Source organism: Haliaeetus albicilla, chromosome 2 (assembly GCF_947461875.1).
Source record: "Haliaeetus albicilla chromosome 2, bHalAlb1.1, whole genome shotgun sequence".
NCBI classification, from domain to species: Eukaryota; Metazoa; Chordata; class Aves; order Accipitriformes; family Accipitridae; genus Haliaeetus; species Haliaeetus albicilla.
In genome coordinates this window covers 41732683-41754999 of record NC_091484.1, presented here as the reverse complement: position 1 = coordinate 41754999, position 22317 = coordinate 41732683, and the positions used below count along the sequence as shown (strand labels likewise).

The 22317-nt window shown below is 42.2% G+C and overlaps 1 protein-coding gene and 1 long non-coding RNA gene across 4 annotated transcripts in view; one reads left to right on the top strand and one right to left on the bottom strand.

The window, feature by feature from the left end:
- The window catches only part of COLQ (collagen like tail subunit of asymmetric acetylcholinesterase), a 45938-nt gene that overhangs the window by 20742 nt on the left and 2879 nt on the right, over positions 1–22317 (bottom strand). For 2 of the 3 annotated variants that reach the window (XM_069772387.1, XM_069772394.1), the window contains exons 2-6: positions 9966–10078; positions 8116–8220; positions 5531–5575; positions 4789–4815; positions 3028–3099 (exon numbers count right to left, since the gene is read on the bottom strand). In XM_069772387.1, coding sequence (XP_069628488.1) covers positions 3028–3099; positions 4789–4815; positions 5531–5575; positions 8116–8220; positions 9966–10078 — 362 coding nt within the window. Of the gene's footprint in view, positions 1–503; positions 567–3027; positions 3100–4788; positions 4816–5530; positions 5576–8115; positions 8221–9965; positions 10079–22317 lie in introns of all 3 variants that reach the window. The other variant, XM_009930002.2, reaches the window with a different exon arrangement.
- LOC138682279 (uncharacterized) lies at positions 10263–20835 on the top strand. The gene is made up of 3 exons (XR_011322395.1): positions 10263–10325; positions 13175–13508; positions 20606–20835. It is a non-coding gene; the product is annotated as an uncharacterized lncRNA (long non-coding RNA).

Genomic DNA, 22317 nt, shown 5'->3' with positions numbered 1-22317 from the left:
TTTTTTTTCAAGTACCTTAAAATGTTGTGGCTCAAATTTGTAAAGGCAGAGGCTATGCTCTAGGCAATGATGTGCTGATATAGAACATCCAGACCAAATTGTGCTTGCTATCCAACTGTCAGTACATACGCATAGTTTTAGTACAGTACCAAAATGATCTCCACAATCCTATGAGGTGGGTGGAAAACATTGCAGAAATGATTTAATGCTGCAGTTACACTTAAGAACTCCAGTCTTCTAGTGGGATACAATCATATATGGGTTTTGCTTTTAAAATAAATTTTTGCATTACAATAATTTATACCAAAGCATTTTTATGAAAGCCAAAAACACAGCCAAGCCCAACCAGACAACAAAACCTTGCTTGAAGGAGAACGTATCTTTTTAGCTGTATTAGAAAAAATATATCTTGATAAATGCCTTCCAGCAAATTCATGAGGGAAGCAGCCGTCAGCAGAGCATTAGAAACCAATGTCTGAAAATGCAGCATTTGGTTAACAAACCTTGGAGCCCATTGGTCCTCTTGTACCTGGCAATCCCATCACACCCAACTCTCCCTTTTCACCCTAAAGGGGTCAATAAAGAGAGTTATTGATTGTGGCTCTCTGATGAGGTCATATTTGAATGTCTGGCAGTTTAGTGGTTCAGGTTTTATGTCAAATAGGTGAGACAAGCCTGACCTTGCTGTAGCATTGTAGTCAGAGGTCTATATTGCAATTATATTCCGCCTGAGTCCTCATATGTTATCTTATTCTTCTATTTGCATATTCTTGAGTGTGTAACTTGTGCTTCAGTTTTGCCAGATGCTATTAAAGGACATGCAAGCAAATTAGCATCATCAGTGCATCCTTTTTCTGCGTGAAGGTGCATTGTCTCTACCCAGCATCACTTCCACTGAGTTGCAGAAAAGGAAAGTATTTTGCTGCAAGCCTTTGTGGCTTGGAGAGGCATAGTGACTACTTTTGTCATAGTTCTGAGACATCATGTGCTTTACAGTGGTTTGGAGCCAGTAAATCAAGAAAAGGCTTTACAACAACTTCTCTGTCTGCTGTCAGATAATTATGTCTAGTGTGAAATATGGAGTAGTCCCTGCAAACATGCAGCAGCGCTACCAGCAGAATACAGTTGGCTCTCATTCTCCTTTGGCTTTCACTGTCCTAGAAATGGAGAGAATTTTCACATTGGCTGCTGCCCCGGCAGAAGTTCAGAAAAGACTTGAAGAAACAAAGTAGGAGAAATAAGGATTGGATCAAGGTTGTGTCAAAGAAAGGGAAGACAAGTAAGGAGACCCAGCTGAAGAAGTAGAAGGCACAGAGATGGTACTGAGAAAAAAACCCAAGCAGCATCTTACTTTAAAATTGAAACAAGGTGAGAATTACAGAGGGAGATTTACAGCAAGAGGATGCAGCAAATGACTATAGCGAAGTATCACAAATTTGGGAAGATCAGAGATGAGAAGAAGAGAAAGGAGACACAACTGATGGAAGTGAGCACAGAGATCTGCTGGCCTCTATTTGACTGGAGTCTTCATTGACAGGCATAAAACCAAAATTTATAAAGACTAGAAGAAATGAAAGTGTGAACCCATCTAAAGAACAGAGGAGACAATAAAAGCAGAAGAACTGGAATCAAACAGCAAGTAAGACTTGCAAAGTATAGGCAAAAATATTACTACTGAATGTGAGGGATGCTTTACTACTGAATGTGAGGGATGCTTACTACTGAATTACTACTGAACGTGAGGAGTGTGAAGAAAAAGCATAGCAATAGTCAAAGAGGAGATAAAATCAAAATTAGGAAGACTTCATAAATAAAACCAGAGCTTATTTAAGGAAAAGGCCAAGTGAATGAGTTTTCTGACTGCTCTGCTCTCAGTACTGACTGTGAGGGAAGGAGGGAGTTGGACCTTCCTTCTGCCCTGACTGCTCTCACTGTGGGAAATCACAAACAAAAGAAAACACAATGCATTTGGGGGGGACACACAATTTCCCATCCCACACTTCAAAGTGAACATTGGCTTCTTTTAAGTACATACTCTGCTGTTGCTTGCCTACATTTCCACATACTATAATATGATGTTCTTCATCTAACACAGCTGTGAAGAGCTAGAGGGTCTGCTTCCCAGATATGGCTTGAATTCAGAAGTCATCTACTATTATTCTTGCAGTAGCAAGAGCTACTGCATCACATACTCTGAGGTGGGGGCACCAACCTTCATGGAGCAAATAAAGGGTCAAAGATTTACTGGAAAATGTAGCTTTGAACTAAACATTGTGTGCAGTCCTTTTGTCTGATGCATACTGGTTTGAAGAAAAGCAAGTTATCTCAAAAGTCCCGGTAGAAACTCCATATACTGTGGCTCTTGAGAAGAGCTGTATACCTTTTGCATAAGATAATACTCAGTAAAGGACTGTCCTGCAGCTTTTTTGTAATAAATGCAGGTGAAGCAACTACTCTGCAGTAGCAGAGCCTGTCCTGCCATTTCTTTTGCTGTTGGTTATTAAAAATCACAGGAATGGGTGTTTGTTTGTATGGGAATGAACTTCAGAGATGTGATCAGCAATCCTCATGGTTGGTAATCTCTTTCTCCTGATACCAGTGAGCTATTCTCACTCTGATCGCATGGGCACACAGTTACACTGCAAGAAGTAGACATTCAGGCAAAGAGACCATCATAAAAGAACAGTCATAAAGATGGTGATCAGTTTTGAAACACTGATTCGTGTGACTGTGAGACACCAGTGGTTATCAATGAGTCTTCATTAGATTGATTTTCAAATTCCCTTTGACATATTTTAATCAACATAAGAAGTGCTACAGGGGCTAGGCTGAAGATGGAGTAACCTAACCCTAGACTGGGCAGGTCTTTGCAGAGCAGTGTAAGAAACGGGACAAGCACAGACTGTCCTTGCACTGCTGCAGCTTCCCAGCCTCCAGCAGATAGTGGTTTAGGGACTTCCCAAGACAACTGTTCTGTTCAGATCATGATGTTGAACAGGTTATATTCCATGTGAATTTTAGTCTTACCTTCGGTCCCACAGGTCCAGGCCATCCTACTGGTCCTGGCATCCCAGGGACACCCGGGGGACCTGGTCTACCCTTGAACAGAAAACATCGATTACAATGATTCATGTAACATCATTCCTACACACAGGCCTCCACTGCAGACAGGAGATATGGAGGAATAAAGTCTTTTCAGGAAAAGACCTGCAAATTCTTCTTTACCTTGTTTTCAATACAAAAAAATTACTATATTATATTCATAATACAGTTGGTGTTGATGCTACTGGAGCAAGTGTGTGCTCACAGAAAATACCAGGTTATACTGAGTCAAATAAGTAGATCAGCTACAGAGTAAATCTACATGCAATCAAAATAATAATCCTAAAAACCCAGTATCAATAACTTAGATCCTCTTTTCATTTAATAATAGGATGTAAATAAAAAAGACCTGCATGTAATTATGTCAGTATGAATCCAATTTACATTAACAGAACCAAATCTTTAACTAAGATATTCTTATTTGTATTTACTATTATTCCTATTCTGAACATTCTCATATTACTAGCTATAATTGCTCTTTATTAGCTACTATATGACTAGCAGTAACTACAACACATATAGTTATTTATCTATTTTGATTACTGCCTGTAAATCACTCTTTGTGTATCTCCTAAAATGCTGCAGATTAGTGCTATTCTGCTGCTTTACGCCACTTGACAACATAATCTTAGAAACGTCATCATGACATTTGGGGCTAAGAGTGACCTCCTATGAGCCAGACAGGTTTTAGCAAGAGATATACTGTTTTATTTCCAACCTGAGCAACCTCTCTTTTGGGACGTACTAGTTTTTGTCAGAAGAGTAAGTACTGATGTACTGTGTTTAAAGTTTGCACTCTCTTGTAGGTTGGTGGGTGACTCTAAGACATTGCTGATTTGAACACTTGAATATATATAAGAAGTACTATTTTTGTTTACAGTAAGGCATTTGCAATTTAGATTAAAGAAAAAGACCTCTTTTGTTTATGTGTTTCATATTTATTTGAATTACTGATAGGTAGCTAGTGTTAAAATCCTTTGTATATTATTAGAAGGGTGTTAAAATCCTTGGCATATTATTAGAAGGGTACTTCTTTTCCTGGTTAGTGACTACCCCCTGCATATCTCTGATTTCATCCTGCATTTCTGACTTCTTTTAAAGTTAATTACATTAAATAGAGGTACTTAGCGACTGAGATAACGTATTCTGTTTCACCACATGTAGGGGTGCATATTTTTGACAATATATCATGGTTCATATGACACCAAGCATGGGATTGTAGTCAGCATACTGCATTTGTGCCAAAGCTCTGTGAGTGTAATCATTAATGGTTATTCCTCCTTTGGGGGTGTTTGGCCAAGCCTTGTTTAGACTTTGGAAGAGTAAAAAGTTTTATTTTACTTTGGGCTTTTTTTAATACATGTACTTTGCTTCCCCTGTCCACAGAGACATAGTTCAGATAATTTCCCACTCTGTTTTAATTGTCTGGCCAGAGCTGCAGGCTTTTACTGAGGGAATTTGTCGAATTCAAACCAGCTGGGACAGCTCTCCAAGCCAGAGGGCCCAGCTCTCCAGCCCTGCACCCAGAGCTCCATACCACCCACCCTGGGTACCAGGGAAAGCAGCACAAACAGGTTAGACTTCAACATTAGCTGATTTTTATTTAACTACTGTCTGCACCCCTCTCTGACAGCTGCTACATGTCAAGTATTAGACAGGTTTCTGAGGCAGCACCTTTGTTCATACCTTTCTTCCTGGCCGGCCAATCTCCCCCTGCCAGAGAAAGGAGTATGTTAGTCTCAGAGGCACCACACAAAGCACAGTGACTCATTAGTCAGTGCATTTACATTAAATAAATAAGTAAATGCTGGGAATATCTTTGTGTTCAGGACTTTGCTTCCAGAGGTAAAGTGAGAAGAATTACTTTAACAGAGCTCCTTGGTCTTTCCTGTGTTCTCAGCCCTAAATCTACAGTCATCCCCTTGTAGAGCAAAGCATGTAATTATGTGCCCAGCTTCAGGTATAAGGCTCTTTAAGCATCATCATGGAGCAAATGTTTTGCAGATCTGAAGCCAAACTTAACATATAGGCCAGTTTTAACATCTGAGCTGACCTATACAATTAACAGTACATGGGAGAGCTCTGCTTCTCATGTCCTTCCAGAGGGACAGGGCATTCAAAGGCCTTCAGATCAGTAAGATCACTGACTTGTGCACCTGAGCTGCTTTCTTAACGCATACTCTAGACAGAGGTAGCTATCATGAGAAGCCACAAAAAACATTCCAAGACTGAAAAATGAACACTGAAAGATGGAGCTTTAAATTATAGCTTCAAACCAATTCACAGCTTTACATTCAAATTAAAGCAAATCCCTACATCCCTAAGGCCCACCATTCACTAACCAGACAAGGAAAAAAGTGAACATTCCCTCCCCCTTCTTTCTTTGCCCCTCAAAAACATACCAAACTCCATAACAACAGACACTTACTTTCTCCCCTTTTGGTCCCATTATACCAGGAATACCTTGTGGACCCTAGGGAGAAAAGTGAATGCTATTATTAAACTGCATTAGTAAGGAGGCACTAGTCATTGTCTTCCCTCAGCCCTTGACCTTCTAGGTGTCTCCTGGGAACAGTGTGAACCCACAAGGTTGGGGTGTTGGACGAGGTGTTTGGACGTGACCTCTAAATGCCAGGTCTGTGCCACTGCTGAATGGCAGACTGGAGAGTTGGACCGACATGAGAAGTGCAGGGGCATCTAGATGAAGAAAACTAGCAAGAAAAAAGGCCTGGGGCAAAGGAAAGATGAGAAGTTATTGGAGTCCTGAAGAATTAGCGACAATGAGGACACGGACACACTGCATCAGCTGGCAAAGGAGGTCAGCCAAAAGGGTGGTAAAGGAAATGGCATAAAACACGTGGGATGGGCTCTGCAGTGTGGTATGGACATAGAGGATTGTCACCACTTCTGAATCCTGAGGATATTTGTCTCTCTCAAATGAGGCTGATTTTCCTTTCAGGAGACTGCTTAATCCAGGGAGACCTTGAACCCCGTTTCAGAAAAAAAAAAAATCAGAAAAACAATTTTGTTTCTAGAAAGCTTCAGTTCACAGACCACCTTTTATTTTAGAATGCCATGAGCCTGAGCATCAGATTCACTGTACAAATCACTCACGTCAGGTCTGGATCCTGGCTGTCTTATACTGTCCAAAACATGATGCAAGTTGTACGTGAATAGGAGCAAAGTGTACATTCAAATGCAAATTACTCCAACTATTTTCATCAGTAGAGTTATTTTAGGTTTTCAATAGTGTAAATCAGAATGCACCCTATTAGAGTCAGAGCCAAATTTTATCTTATTTCTTTCATTTTACCTTAGGTTACACATGGGAGGAATTATACTCTGAGTTATATAATTACAAATCTAATTCTCCTTCTTATGAAAAAGTGTTAAAATTCACCTCTGAGTCCACAGACTTCTGGCTCTAACATTGTCCCATTACAACACACAGTCCTGTAATTTATAATTAAAAATTCTGAAGCCATGTTATACCCACCCTACTGTCTGCTGTTGTGATAAAATCTGCCAGCCCACTCTATTTAAAAAATGTTCTTGGAGGGATCATAGATCATTTGATTGCAAGATTAATGTTATTTGTATCAATGGACCTTGTAGAACAATAGAATTAATATTACTGTTCTTCCAATTTAAGTCAGAGAGAGTATTAAGAGGATTTTTTTTTTAAAAAGGCAGTCTAGTGAAGACTGAAACAACACCTGCTTCTTTCACATGTACTGCAGCTCTGGATCATGGCCAACCACACTGCAGGGCTGTTCCGTAATGCAGAGAAGAGTTTTCTCAATACAGGACAGGACAAACGCTTCCCATCGCTGCTCTCTGCACCTTATGATTCACATGCTAAATGAATCAGCCTCATCCTGCATCTCAGCAAAGACAAAATGGCAGAACAATGAAGTCAAGGTTCATAAAGCAAGACCTTGTGGCTTTCACATTGCAACTTCTAGGCTATTTACAAATGCCTTCTGAAGTATTGACCTCTAGATAATTAAAGCTAAGCTTTTGCCATATAACCAAACCTTTACTGTGATGTACAGTCCATACTTTCTAAATAGTGTTTTGGTGCTTGTTAACTTCTCAGGCTGCTAAAGCCTCAGTCACAGCTTTGCTGCAGCAAAGGTCCTGTGTCATGCCTGCTATTAGCTGTATTGTTATAAAACAGGCACCCAGGGACCTCGAGGAAGATCACTGTCCCAAAGCACCGTGCACAGCACATAGATTGGGACCACCTGTGCCCGAGGAGAAACTGGAAGTACGTCTCCATTAAAAGTTTCATTTTTCTTTGGAGGGAACAAACTGGAATGGAAAGACAGATGGGTGATCTTCTCCAAACTATGGATATGTTAGCAAAAACCTTCCCCCTAGAGGTGGACCATTTCCTCAGAAGATTTCTGACCTCCTTCAGAAGATTTCTGAACGTACAAATTGTAGAAAATTAAATGGGAGGTTAAAAAGACTGGCCCAAGGCTACCCAGAAAGTCAGAGGCAGAGATGTTGCAGGTCAAGCTAGGACACCCCACATCTCCTGAATCCCATCCCACTGCCCTCCTGAAGCCCCTCCTTGTCTCTGAAGTTTACTGTAGGTGGTTGCCTTCTCAGGGATGTATGCCACTAATATTCAAGTTCATTGCACCTCTTGTGCATCCACTCCATGGGCTCCTTCCCTCATATAAAGAACAACAGTGTCTAAAGCAAAGAAAAAGCTAACAAAGAGCCTCTGAAGGAAGTGATGGCACCTCTGAGATTTTTGATGGGTGCTACCCACTGTAAAACTACACAAAAATGAAGGGTGAACTTGAAACCGACTGGAATATGCAAGGCAGGGATGAGAACATAGGGTAAAAAGCCTACATGATCTATGCATAGTCATATCACAATGAATTAAGTCAGAGCTCGGTATGTTTAGTAAGTGGTAAAAAGCATTTGCAGATGGTTTACAGCTTTGTAAGGACCTTGGAGAGAATGATGTGGTTTAATTGCAAATGCATCACTCACCTGGGGGCCAGGAGGCCCTGCAGGGCAATGCGATTTGGGCAGAGAGGAAGCCTCTATTAGCTGGAGCTCCCGACACAACTCTTTCATATCCAAGGCAAGCAGATTCTACGTAACATAAAACATACAAGTGAACATGCAGCCATACATAGCCTGTTGGAGAAATGCATAAAAAAAACAGCCACCAAACACTAGGGCCTCAGGAGAATTTATTCACTCCCTTAGGGAGAAGCCCAGGGTTTGTCACAAGGTTATCTTCATGGATGCCTGAACATTAGCACTTCAGCAGTGTCCTGCCCCACACTTCCTCCTCCTCCTCCTCCTCCTCTCCCAGAGGCACACTGCGGCCAGGCTGCTGTGCACCCCTCCGAGCCAGCGTGGGACCCTGGCCTATTCTTAGACCTGACCCTGCTCTCTCCATCCCACTTTGCAAGTAGCAGGTCCTCTCCAAAAATAGTGTCTTTGCTCTAAAAATAGAGGCTACGCTCAGTGAGGCTGTAGGCAGCACGAACTTCGCTCCAGAAGATACTAACCCGTAGGCATTTATTCACTGCAGATCAGAGCCGACGTCTTTAATGCTCAATGAATGTCTAATCTTTTGACTTCAGAATTAGGCTTGCATGAGTAAACTGGCTTATTTATGTCTTGTGACAAAAGGAGTCTCCAACTAGAGACTCCAAAGCACAAACTGCTTGTAGTGAATTCACGTGGCTCCCACCCTCCTAGTTACTACTTAGTTTTATTTCGTGTTTTTATGGGGGAGATGGTGTGAAGGGTGATTTTATGCCCAGATTACTCTCTGGGCTGCTTGGGGCAATCTCAGGGACCCTGGTGCCAACCTCATCCTCACTGAAGGAGTACACCATATTCCTAAGGAGATCCTGTCTCTGGGTCTCCTTGCTGTGGAAATCAAGGCACAGGGAGGGGATGAAGAAAAGGGAGGCAACTAGATTTTGATTTAGGGGGATTAGTACCTTGACCTCAGTCCTGATCTCTCTGAAGACAATGGAGGATTTTACACTGTATTTTTTCTTGGGTTAGTTCTTGTCAGACGTCTTACTAATGATTATTTACATAAGACTAGCAATAATTGCAGTATTTGTATATGGTAAATGAATAGTAGAATTAAGAAATAGGAATTACTGAGTAAGTAGAAAAATTCTTAATGTTGGGATGGAAAATACAATGGTGTTAACAGACCCTGGCAATAAGAGTAATGGGGCAAACTGCTATATCATATACCCATTGTATCTTGTATGTTGCATATGTTAACATATGTGTATGGATATAAATCATATAAAGCAGGTATGTGCATAGGTGGGTGAGTGAGTGAAAACTCCATACCAGCAACTCAAACATGTCTTTCTTTCTGCAAAATGAAATCGCAGGAATAGATTCCATAGGAGGATTTTGGGACCTTCATTTCACCTACTGGGTAACAGGCAAATGTGATGCAAAACAGGACACATACATAATGTATACCCTGAAATCACTGTACAGGGTGATTTAAGGCTTTTCTGTCCTTTCTTGGTTTATTGCATTGCCATTTCCTTTAGTTCAGGATTGTCTTACTCTAAGAAAGTTCCCAAAACAGACTAAGGAGAATATTTTAAGTTAATTGAATTAACTGCCTGAACAAACCCAGCCTCATTTCATTCCTTGATCTATTTGAGATTTACTTCAAGCCCCAGTCTGGGATATTGAATGATTGTCCTAACAGAGCTGTATCAACACAGCCAGATGGGTTTGCTGAGTGATGCCATGAAGCAGTGCTCGAGAGGATGCTTCAGTCTTTGTCATACATCAAAAAAGTCATGTGAAAAAGAAGAGAAAGGCTCCTGGGCCACACTTACAGAGCTCCAGCCATGCCTGAAGTACGGTGGTGGAAACAGGGGTGGTGGAGGAGGGCCAAGGAAGCAGCACGCTCTGTGGTTGAGCTGTTTCTTCTGTTCCAAACAAGGGAGATCTGTTCAATACAAACACTCATCTGTTGTCTTGAACACCACAAACATTTCTTACAGAATAAGAGGAGTTTCCATTCGACAGGATTTTCCTACATCCTGTGTGCATTGCTTGTAACACTGTAATCCAAGCGGGGATTTAAGAAACCAGGTGGACCTTTAAGTCTGTAAGTTCCTTCTTGTGCTGAAGGCTATGCAGAGCTTTAAGCTCTTAATGTGGCTATGACACAGGCTGATTTTGGAAAATTTCAGGTAAGCAACACTAGAAATTAGATTGAAATAATTCTTGCTTTCTCTTCCCTCTGTTCCAAAAGTGTATTAGAAATAGCATTTTCTCGATCCCGTTACAGCCCGCGTGCCACCAGGAATCACTCTGTGCTGTTGCCCACCAACCTTCCCTGTGGACCGAATCGCTTCGGGCACTTCTGTGATAACAGAGCGGGAAGCGGTTCCACAGCACATTTGCTTATATTTCCCCTGGGACTAAAACCAAGTTGCTTTATTTCTGATTCGTGCATCATCCCTAAGAATAAATACGCTGCAACCCAGATTTAGCTGATAGCTCTGTCATCAACTGACAGGTCTGTAAACTTCCATCAACAATATAAGAAGCTGTGACCAAAGATTCACAGAGAAAGGATGTGAAGATGATGCATTTATACTGTGGTGGGGTTTTTTTTCCCCGGAATCTATTTACTCCTTGGGAAATATATCTCTAATCAGGGTGGGGGCCTTCTGAAAAGGTTTTGCCAAGGACAGCAAACATTTATTTATGTCTGTTGGTTTCTTCCTCTGGCTAGTGGCAGAAGGAATGGGTGTCTGTGAACTGAAGGGTGGCAGGGAGCCAAATACCGTAGGAAGAAAAGCCTACGGTGAAGTATCTGGTATTAATAGAAAATCTCTAAATTAAGTTTCTGGGAAGACAAACCTGACAAAATTGCTAGATTTGTGTGCAAATCAATTGCAGGCTGGCTATTGGTCACATCTCAAGGTAAGACAATTTTTCTAGGAGACGGAGATACTTCTAATTTTTCATATGTCTCTGAAAATGTATTCTATCAGTTCCACCATCCCGCATTAATGGGGACAGCATTTTCTCAGTCCCGATGCACAGAAAAGAGCTGCCCAGAGGTGTGTGATTCAGCAGCATTCAGGGGTAGTTTATATTATCCGGATTTTTTTCTCTATCAAAACACTATTTGTGATGATGCCTTTGAGAGATGAGTCAGTTAAAGTCTGAAAGGGTCCATAAAGAAGACTCTTTCTCCACTTTTCCTCACAAGTTTGAAACTCAACCAGAGATTTCAATTTAAGAGAAAAGCAGAAGATTTATTAAAAAAATAGAGATATATCATTTCATTTAAAGATTTAAATACATACTGAAAATGCCAATGCCCTTTAAAAAGTAGCAAAGGTTTGAGTTCACCTGTCTTCAGTTCTCACAAGCAATAAAATACAAAGATACGTAGAGTTAAGTTCTGTATCGGCTTATGCTGAATTCAATCACTCTTATGCAGCTGTAACTAAGGTCTTCAATTTTTACCACACATACTTCTGGGGTTGTCAGTTTCAGGATTGTATTTGAACATATTGCATTGGGACTAAATTGCTTATCATTAAAGCAATGGACAGCTTGTAATTTAACACAGTATAAAATGTGATTTTTTTTTTTATTTTAGGCCACATTCCAACATCATCACTCTTTCCTAGTATTACCCTATTCCATGATCTAGCTAAATTTCAATAGGATTATTATCATTCAACAAGAATAAGAATATCAAAGCTGGCCTGATGTGGCTTATTTGCTAAGAGATCACTACCAGGCACTTTAGAAAAATGTTTGTATTACTGCAGTTGTACTGCTACTTTAAAAAAAAAAAAAAAAAGAGAAGATTTAAGTGTTGTTCTTTAAATATTTTGCAAAGATGAGATTAAATATAGATGCACATCTATAGCTTTAATAGGATACTTATCATGTCCTCATGAGTAAAGTCAAGTCCTGGGTTATTAAATATTTGGATTTTCCTTTTTAGCAGCAAAGTTTGAAATTCTGTGGAACAGGTTTTATTGCGAAAAAACACTATAGCTAACCAAGATGGTAGCAAAATAGCCACTGATTTCAGTCTTTGTAGTCTTATTCTAATACTACTGTACCACAAGTTAGGTTGAAACCCAATTTAGGTTTCCTGGTATAAATGGTGATAGCATGTACTGATCTCAATGAAGAAACAAGAAAAAAGTTTATCTAATTACTATTATAGATATCAACTATATAAAGATGTGGGTAGTTAATATTTCAGGGGCTCCATCATTAACCATGGCTATGTTCTGGAAGGTGTATTTGTAAAACAAGTATTTAAGAAAAGGGTGGTCCTGGACCCAAGGACCTCCTACATGCACATATGACAGGCAATACGACAGCAGAAGGAGCAAAAAAAAATGAATGAATCACAGAGTCGCTACAGGTGTGACTGCTATAATTTGATCTTCCAATAAGCACTGCATTTCATTGGTACAGATTTTGTAACTGCAATAGCTTCAAGAGGTACAACCATTACAGTATTGGCTTGTTTTATATCACAAAAGGATTACCTTGAGAGGCTTACAGGCTCTCTGCAAATGCAATGTATATTTTTAGGCTCCAGGTTAGCTTTGTTTGCTAAACACAGCTTTAGAATACTGCAGTCCCCATCAGTGGAAAAAATCTCAGCCCAAGAATAGGACTGTCATAGTTTTCTGTGAAACATGAAGACCCTGTCTACACAGAGTGTGCGTTTACATATCTTGTATGGAAACTGCTCTTTCAACAGCTTCAGTATCAAAGAACGTATTCAATAACAGAAGGAAGACAAAATGAAAAACTCCTTCTAGGACTTGTCTAAGTGGCAGTTCTTTTCAGAGAACATAAAAATTATAGTAGTCGGCTTTAAAATAGAAAGTCTTCATCATTTTCAAACTCGAGTTATTTTTACAGTCCAGACTATATGTTAATCTAGTTCACGAAAGTGACTATACAAATCTATGAGTATACTGGCAATGGTTGCTTCAGAAAATAATGTATATTAGACAAGCCATTGCAATGTTTCATTTTGTTCCTGCAGACTGCTTGCTTCTGACCACAGCTGGAATTTGGGAACTCTTATCCAAGATGGTCCAGTGCAGAGCCAGAGAGAAGCCTTCACCCAGGCTGAGCCCCTGGAGCGGGGCACATGTGAGGCCTCTGAGCCCTCTTAGAGCTGATCCCAGAGCCGCCCTTCACCCTACGAATGCCCCACAGCTGCAAAGGAGGTACCAGAGAAGTGCTGTCCTGGGTTCATGTTAGATTTACAGGATTTCATTGAAAAAAAATCATAAGTAAACCACAAAAGTGACTTTTACCCTAAAATCACAAGCTGTAGGCCAACTGTCAGGAGGAAAGGACAAGAAAGGAAAAAGGTATTTAACATGTGTTTCCCTTCCTGTTTGTGACCACATTCATCCAGCAGGTCCCGATGGGAAGCCAAGCTGCTATCCAGAGGCTTGTCGCCCTGACAGCAGTGCCGGTGGCCAGCAGCTTGTGATGGGCAGGACTCTGCTAGATGGACATCTCTGATGGCTGACACCCCATCACAGGTGTTTCTCCCACTTGGATGGTGCTCAGAATTAGTAATAAACAAGCTGGGCAGACTAGTCAGTTAATGAATGTAGGCTTGTCCAGCTGAAACTGAGACTTTTAATCTGCTTTGCTGTCATTCATTCAGGCTCCACTTACCCTCCTTGCAAGAAGAGCAGCATGCCAGGGGCCGCAGCCACCTGGTACCATTCTGTACATCTATTGCAAGGTGACTAAGGCAGTTTTTCCTTTTAAGTTAGGAAAGTTTAAGAGCTTGTCAAAGGTGCCTTCTGAGAGCCATACAGGTTGAAATCCTTTATTTACAGAGCAGATACAGGTATTAAGCTCTCCTTTAAAACCCCAAAGACGTGCATCAGCATTAACAATACATACTTCCTTAAAATGTGTTTTACAAAGCTTTGTGACCCAAAATGTGCTTTGAGGACATATAAGCAGAGTTGGAAATACAGCTTGTGTCTGGAGCTGAGTCGGACAGTCAGGTTGGCGAATGGTCTGCATCTCTCAGTACCCTTTTGAACTTAGACCTTATAGTTGATGGCCTAAATATATCTTTTTCCTATAAATCAGCTAATATAAATATGTCAAAGAAATATATCAAGCCCTACAGCTTAGGTAATGGTGTCTGCGTGGAGGAGGCAGTGACCTATGAAGCTCCCATGGGAGTTACAGGATGAGACGTGGGGCTGCAGGTCTCGCCCACTTCTGGTTTCCTCTTGCTTCAAATTGGTTTTCAGAGTCTTAAAGGAACAGAGCAAGCTGATTAGAAATTAATTCCCCATCTTTCTGACAGAAAATGAAAAAAAACCAGCCGAAAGCTTGCAACTTTCTTTTCAGCCAGGAAAAACTCATAAAAATGTGAAAATACTCAGTTTTTAATCCCCAAAGTGGCTACGGGCCGTGGCAGCAGTAATGTGTACTTTACCAGCTGGTACACGCTCAAAGGCTGTCATAATAAATGAATAAATAAAAGTATTTAAAATCAATCGACGTTCAAAAACTTGACAACGGCACAAACCCTGGCACGCTGCCTGGATGGCAGATCTCGGTATTCACCTGGCTGGAAGAGCAAGGACTCTCTGTCCTCTGTCCCCACCTAATATCCAGCCCATGGCCCCCGACATCTCCCGGTACCTCCCTGTGTGCTCACAGGCAGTGAGGCCCCAGGTAAGCCCTTCGCAGCCTGGCTGGCGAGAGGGAGGCGGCTGCATCTTTGCAGGTCAGCCTTAGAGAATGCTGCAGAAAGGGTAAGACGCAGGAAAACAAAGGGGCATGTGAGATTTCTAAACGAGGGAAAGGCCTTTTGCTCCCTATATGCAAATACTTCAGACATTTAATCTGTGTGTATGTGCGTGTAGGAGGGCAATGCATATGCCAAAAGATCATATACTGTTCTCGCAGATTGACCACAGAAGGAAAATTCTGAGATCAGTACAGAAAGAGGAGCATTTGCTTGGGTTGGCTCTGTGCTCCAGTTTCACAAGAACAGGAAAATCCCAATAAAATCTGATGGGTGTAACACTTCAGTGGGTTATAATATGGGTTTATAAAATAAACCCATGGCTTATAAATCCCAATAACCACAACAGGGCTATTTTGTGCAATTTTCCTTCTATTGCCTTCTATTTGCAGAGGTCCAGAGCTCTAGATGCTGCTAAATGATGTTGACAACTCTATGTGCTCCCCTTCAGTGCATGAGAAACTGAGGCACAGGGAAGGTAAGTAACACCCCGCAAAGCCACAGATGACTCAATTACAATGCCAGAAACGGAGTTCCAGTCTGGTAAATCACAATATCAACCATTTTATGAACTGGATTATAAAACCCAACTGCTTGTCACACCAGAACAATATTATAAATACTGTAAGTATGAAAGCCTAAGAATCTACTACAATCTGTAGAAGAGCCTGAAAGCCTAAAGATTAATGCAAAATGGCTGCTGCATCAGCCCCAAGAGACTTCTACATGTCATTTGCTGCCAGACAGTCTTCTCCCACTTTATCTGTGGGATCAGTAGAAACAAAGCTGAGAGACACCAGTGCCGCCCTTCTGCAACTGCAAGATCATTATCTGTCAGTGCTGGCATAGATCAAACATGTACTTGACTTTGATGTTGCTCCACTGTGTGCTCAGAAAGACTTCAAATTCCTCTTTTAAACTTTGCTACTATGGATTAAATTAATTCCTCATGACTCCCTTGCGGCAGCAGATTCACAGCCCAGCTGACTTTATTCTCACGCCTTTCACAAAAAATAGCTCTGTATTGACTTGTTTCAAGAAGCTAAAAAAAATCCATTGACACTTTTCCCTGGGTAGAAGAAAACTGAAATTGTAGCACTGCCTTCTTTAGGCAAAGCATCTCCCTTTACTTGTGTACATTCCCTGGGCGCATGCATTCATGCACACGCGCTGGCTAGTTCCTGAGAAAAATGGTTAACAGCTTCTTTTCTCTTTCCCCCACTGTCTCAGTCCTCTTCTGCATTCTTCCTACATCCATCTTCTCATCCCAAATGCCCTTTTACCATTACAGTAGTGTGACTACAGAAAGCATCCTCCCTATTTCCTTTTCATTAAAGCAGTGATTCCTTGGAGAGGAGAAGGGAAGAAACAGAACATCTAGGCTGGGGTCTGTTAATTCCTGTGAGGTTTTTCCTCTCTTGCCCATTTCTGATCTTCCTCAAACAATTCCCCCTAGAATTGAAGGGCTGTCCCAGTTCTCTTCTACCTCCTGAGCTGCAGCATGAAATAGGTCTCCTGGATGTGTGTGTCCTGGGTGAGTCCTATGTTGCCTTACAGCTGAATGTTCCCTGATTTTGTTGTCACACACTATCCTAGCACCAAGAGTTAAAGACTGCAGGGATACATGGGCTATCCTGACATCAGACTTCCTCCTGTATAAACACAAATGATATTTTTCTATAGTTTTAACTAAGAGTAGCGGTTTCTTTTGCTGTAATCATGCTGCTGGTGCTCCTGTGCCAACACAGCCCACCCACGGGAAGCCTCTGTGCCTGATATGAAAGGAGGCTAAAATGCGAAGTCACAGACTGTTCCCTTCCTGTGCAGGGGTTTGGTAATATTGACAAGCCCACAAATGAACTGTCTGTACTAGGAGCAGAGGCCTACAAGCACTATCTGTCTACAAGTACATAGAGAATAAGCTGGTTTTACAGCACTTCAGATCGCTTGTTGGTGGAGCTCCCATCCTTTCACTGAAACCACCTGATTTTGAAACAGCTTGCTTTGCTGTGCTGGAATTTAAGCCTCCACCTTCTGTTGCGGAGGATCCACAGGGGACATCACACACAGACCAATGTGATCAAGTGAAGTCCATTTACTACAACGTTTGACACAGTTACATATCTTATGCGCTTGTGCACGCGCCTTATACAATACCCTAATTGGTACAATACCCCGTTTCATGCGACACTATCTTATTCTCTATTGGCTGCGCAAGCTTCTTCACGAGGTGTCCAGCCGTTACTTATCTCATTCTTCAGCATCCAGGTGTTGTTTGTCAGGCTCTTCTTATCTTCTTTTTTCCCAGCGTACAAGGACATAGCGTCCTTGTCTGCTCCAGCATTTTGTAAACTTATGCTTCGTTCCCACCTAATGGCTGGATTGCTCACATGCCTCCGCCCAGCCAAGAAATCCTCAACAACCTTCCAGTCTGGTCACCACAAAAATCTAGTATTCACCAGCACGTCCAATACCTATGGACTACAGATAGCGCTACGCTCATTCATAGCAATGACACAGCATGGACAAGCTTACTTGAACCAGTTGGGATCTCCGTGCCAGCTGCAGCATCACTTTCAGCTGAAGTTCCCTTTTGGACTGGTTGCTGCCTCTCAGAAACATTCACAGGTTATAGACAAACCTTCGGATCGGTTACTGCTTCCTTCGCTGGAAAGCCAAGCAAGCGCTGCCTCAGCTCCTGCACTGACCTTTGTCCCTGGCAGCAGGAGCCCTTGTTCACCACAAAAAACCTACCTGAAAAATACTGGCTTTGCTTGGCTTACATCTCCAAAGGAGCTTCCACAGCCTGAAGCTGGACACCTGCCTTACTTGTAACACAAATATCGCCCCAGAAAAAAATCTGAACTGGCCACTGGTGCAGTCCCAGCTTCCTGCACTTCAGGAGTCCAGGTATCAAACCTGGCTTCTGTTTTCAGGATGCCCGTGGCCCCATCAGCTCACCACATGAAGCCAAATGAGTCCACCTTTACATTAAACCAGGGGGAACACAGAGATGACCACATGGTCTTTGACATGCATTTTCTTGAGCCTTAAGCAGCATTTAACTGAACCCTTTCCCTTCATTTGTATTACAGTCACTGAACCTTTTTTGACAAGCCGAGTGCCTTGTCGTCAGGTAATGCCACAAGCAGGTCAGAGGCCCCTTTCCCCTCCTGCATGCAAGACCCAGAGCTGTACTTAAGGAGCCTTGCCGCAGCCAGCAGCCAGCTTTCTCGCTAGTGGCTGTGTCCTCTTCTGATTTTTATTTACTGCTGCAAGGCAAATGCCGCAACCTCCTGAACGGCCTCTGACGTCCTTTCCTTGTCCCTCACGCACAGGATCAAGTGGGCTTCTACTCATTGGTCTACTGCTAATTTCGCAGGACCTCCTGGGGGTCCTCTGCTACCGCGGCTCGTGTCGGTCTTCCCCTTGGCCTCCGCAGCACGGAGCCGGGTGCAGGCACGAAGCCGTGGACAGGCTGTGCGCCCGCGTGGCTGCTCTGCTCTCACCTGACTCGGCACAGGCCTCGTGCCATACGCCACCACAGGACGGTCTATGAATCCTGAGGTAATTTCATCCCTGGGTATTATCTGCATCGACCTGAGCAGGAAACACAATTTGGGATTCTCACAGGTCATATCTATCAGGGGAGACACTACAGATAAAGTCAAATCAGGTGCTGCTTTAATCTCTGTTTATTTTAAAGATCCATTTACATAAAGCAACAGTAACCACACCATACTAGACAGTTATTTTGCTAGCACTCCAAGCCTTTCCCGCGAGGCTGTTCAGGAACTGCCTTCTTTATCGGCTTAGAAGGGTAACCACTACACAACCCTTCTTTTGGCTTACCTTTCTAGCCGCTCATCTGGGCTCTCAAATGCAAATGGCCAATCCCAAGGTTATTTTTTTCTCTCAAGCTGAAGAGATATTCTATTGAAAGAATCTGCTGCCTCCCTTTCAGGCTTCTGTGAGTCACAAACAAGACAGAAAGCTTTTAAATGCCCAGCCGAGTCCAGCCCCAAGACCTTTGCCCAGCCAGATCCACAGCCAGGTGACTGCCTTCTCTTATGGCCAATGACACTTTGCTTTCCTTCTCCTAACAAAGCTGTAGCCTTTGCCAGTGGCTCATTTCTACCAGGAATTTTAATCTAACCAAAGCTTTCCTGCTCACTTGTGTTCCATGAGAAACCTCTTGACCAACAGCGTCAGGATGCTGGGCACCTCCTGGGCCCATGCTGACTTTCCAGAGCAGAGCCAGGCTTCCTTCCCTGGACTGGTATTTTCGCCCCTCAAAGATTCACCTCTGCTTGCTAGTCACCCTTTGGGCTCTCTTCCCAGTAGGGCCTGGCTGCTGCCTTTAAGAGTCTTCCAGATTTTACTGTTGGTCTTATTTTAAATTCCCTTTGCGTCTTTCTTACTCCTGCAAGCACTCTGATTATTTTTTCCCTTGTCATTTTACAGAAATAAATATTTACAATTACTCTCCTTAGAAACAACAAACATCCACCTGACAACTCTGCTCTCAGTTTTGACAATATTTAGGGTTACTGCAGGTTGTTTCATTAGAGGAAAAAAAACCCCAAACCCTGATGATGGGGTCAGATATTCCTTTTACAGAAAGGCAGCTGGGATCCCAACTCCCTCAATATCAGGCATCACCACTTGGTTTTGTGTTTTCTCTCTCTGCTGTTTCTCTCACAAATGCCCAACGCCCTCTCCCCACAGTGCGGCAACTCAGGGGGTACCAGGGTCCCCTCCCTGCACTGCCCAGCCAAGGCTGTCACCCTGCACAGCTCCTGTTCCCAACCCGCCTTGCCCATCACTGTGGCTCTTTCTCACTGCTCCAACAGTGTCAGTCCTCAAGAAAGCTGAACTCTTTTCTGCAGCTATCCCACACAAGGTCTGGTTGCAGGCTAAACTTACACCTTCCTGATTCAAAGAGGCTGTGCCACCCATCCAGTGAGACGTGGTGTTTCTTTTCTTTGGGAAAATAATGGGAAAAAGGTAAAGAAAGTGTGAGGAATACCACCAACAGTGCTCAGATGTTACCGTCTCATTTTGTGCCTTTAAATTAATAAACCATATTCTTTTCATAGGGCTGTGTATCAATATTAATCGTAGGAGAAAAGTCAATCAAGGCATACATTTGTGGCATGCATAAAAGGCAGTTTGGGTAAGAAGAAGCATTGAGATACTGTTCTTCTCCAGCAGTTGCTGGTAATTTAAACACTTCCCCATCTCTGCAAAACCTCAGAAACCTTTGGCCTGGATGAGTAGAATAGGGGAGGAGAAGGAATGAGGGGGAGAGGAATAGAGTCTTTCTGCTATCTCAATTTGGAAGGTGGCTTCCTTCAGGCTGATTCTTATAAGGTGCAGACTGGTTCATGTAACCCTACTAAAAATGAGTATAAAATTCACACCTAGTTTTCATCACGTGAGTGCAACCTCCTTAAATGCACAGTGCAGGAACCTCAGTAGAGCAGAACCCTGAAAAATGGTTATAAAGGACACCATAAACACAGTGGCATACAGGTAGGATAGGAGAGGTTACCCTGAAAAGAAATCTGCTGTTTCCAGGGGGGTTGAGCTACCCACCCCTTGGGGTCTTCGCTGCCGCATGGAACCACAGCCACATGCTTGAGCGTGTTGTAATATTATTCCCTGAAGCATTTCTTCCAGAAATGATGCTTCAGCACCAGGAGACTCAACTCTTTGGAGCTGACATGACATTCAAAATAGTTCCAGAAACAAGGATGAGCTGTTGCTTGAGGCTGATGGGACTATAAAGTGGAGTTGGCAGCAAAATGGACAAAGGTCCATATTATTCTTCTTTCCCTGTTATTCTACAAACTACTGGTTGTTTATCTCTGCTTTCCAGTTATTGCTTTGTGACCTGTAAACTTTTTTATTTGTGACCTGTTGCTATGCAAAGATGTGTGAGGACAGAAATAAAAGTATTTTTAGCCCAGAAGTTTTCAGACATACCTGGAAGATACCCAGATGCATTTTCCCAACTATAGGAAAGACAAGTTATCGCTTAAGAACATCCTCACTGTTAAATGTGATTAGTTTTAAAATCTGCAAGTACAGTACTGAAATCCATTCTTTAAATGTGAAATCACATCCTGGTGCCAGATACAAATAATTGACTCAGCTGACAGCCACAGAACATTTGAGAAACCATTAAGATAATTAAGAATTTAAACGGAATTAATTCACCTTCCGTACCCACTGTGAGATTTCTACAAGACAATAGAGAACTTTTTGCTTTTTTCTTAGATGTTTCTTAAACCACAGATGCAATCAAAGCACTAAAGGAATTTTTTATTATGTCATTTTTGATACCAAATAGCCCCGATTAGCAAGTAATAATGGCACACAGGTATGTAACAGCTCCCCAAAGTATGTCTCTTAATCCAGCCCCACAGTTGTGGGATTATGACGGAATCATCTGCCAGATGTTATTTTTTCCACATATTATCAAGTAAACATTTACAATACTTTTGTGACAGAAGCCTTGCTAAGAGCTTGCTGGCTATAAAAGTGATTTTCAGTGGCTTGGCCAGAAGGGCACAGTGCGGGGCTTTTCTGCGGAGCAGTGTGTGGGCTGGCGATTTACCCAAACTGCCACATTGGGAACCAGATTTCCCGATCGGGTTCACACCTTCTCCGAGCTTGAAACCAGAAGCTGTTGGCCTGCAGGGATAGAGGAGGAAGGGGCCGCGGCCGGCTGCAGTCTCTGCCCGGGGAGCCCTGGGGTCTCTTGCAGGCCAGCCCCCGGGGCCACGCTATGGAAAATATTCGACTGCAAAGAGCAGAGTCTGGCATTTTCCTTCATATTGGCCTCTTCTACTAGGTTTTCAGCAGAGATGATAAGTCTCCCCTCTTCTAAGGGGCAAGTTATTTGTTGAACTGTCATTTTTCAAGAGGACAGTTTAAATGGCTTCTCTAGACACACAAGTGTGTGCCATAGGAGAAACACCAGGCCATGCAGGCGATGGAAACGTGAAATTCTTGTTTGTCTGGGTGGCATCTACAAGTGTCAAATAAATGTAAAGCCCTTCGAAACAATTTTTGAGGTCTAATAACTTACTTGTTATTGCAAAGCAATTTGGAATATAGCAGAGAAAATAAATCTTGATGATTCCTGTACCTCAGCATTAATTAATAATGGAACATAATGGAAAAAGCATACCCAATTGAACAGAAATGATAACAAATGTAAATGCTTTTTAGCATCTTACAGAGCTTAGTAGAAAAAATTATTAGTTCCTAAAGGTTTGAAAGAATGGATAAAACTGTTTTTCAAAGGATGTGCTTCTTCGAACATTAGGATTCTCTAGATGTTATCTTAAAAGATATCTGAAATGACTACAGAACTGTAATGGCTG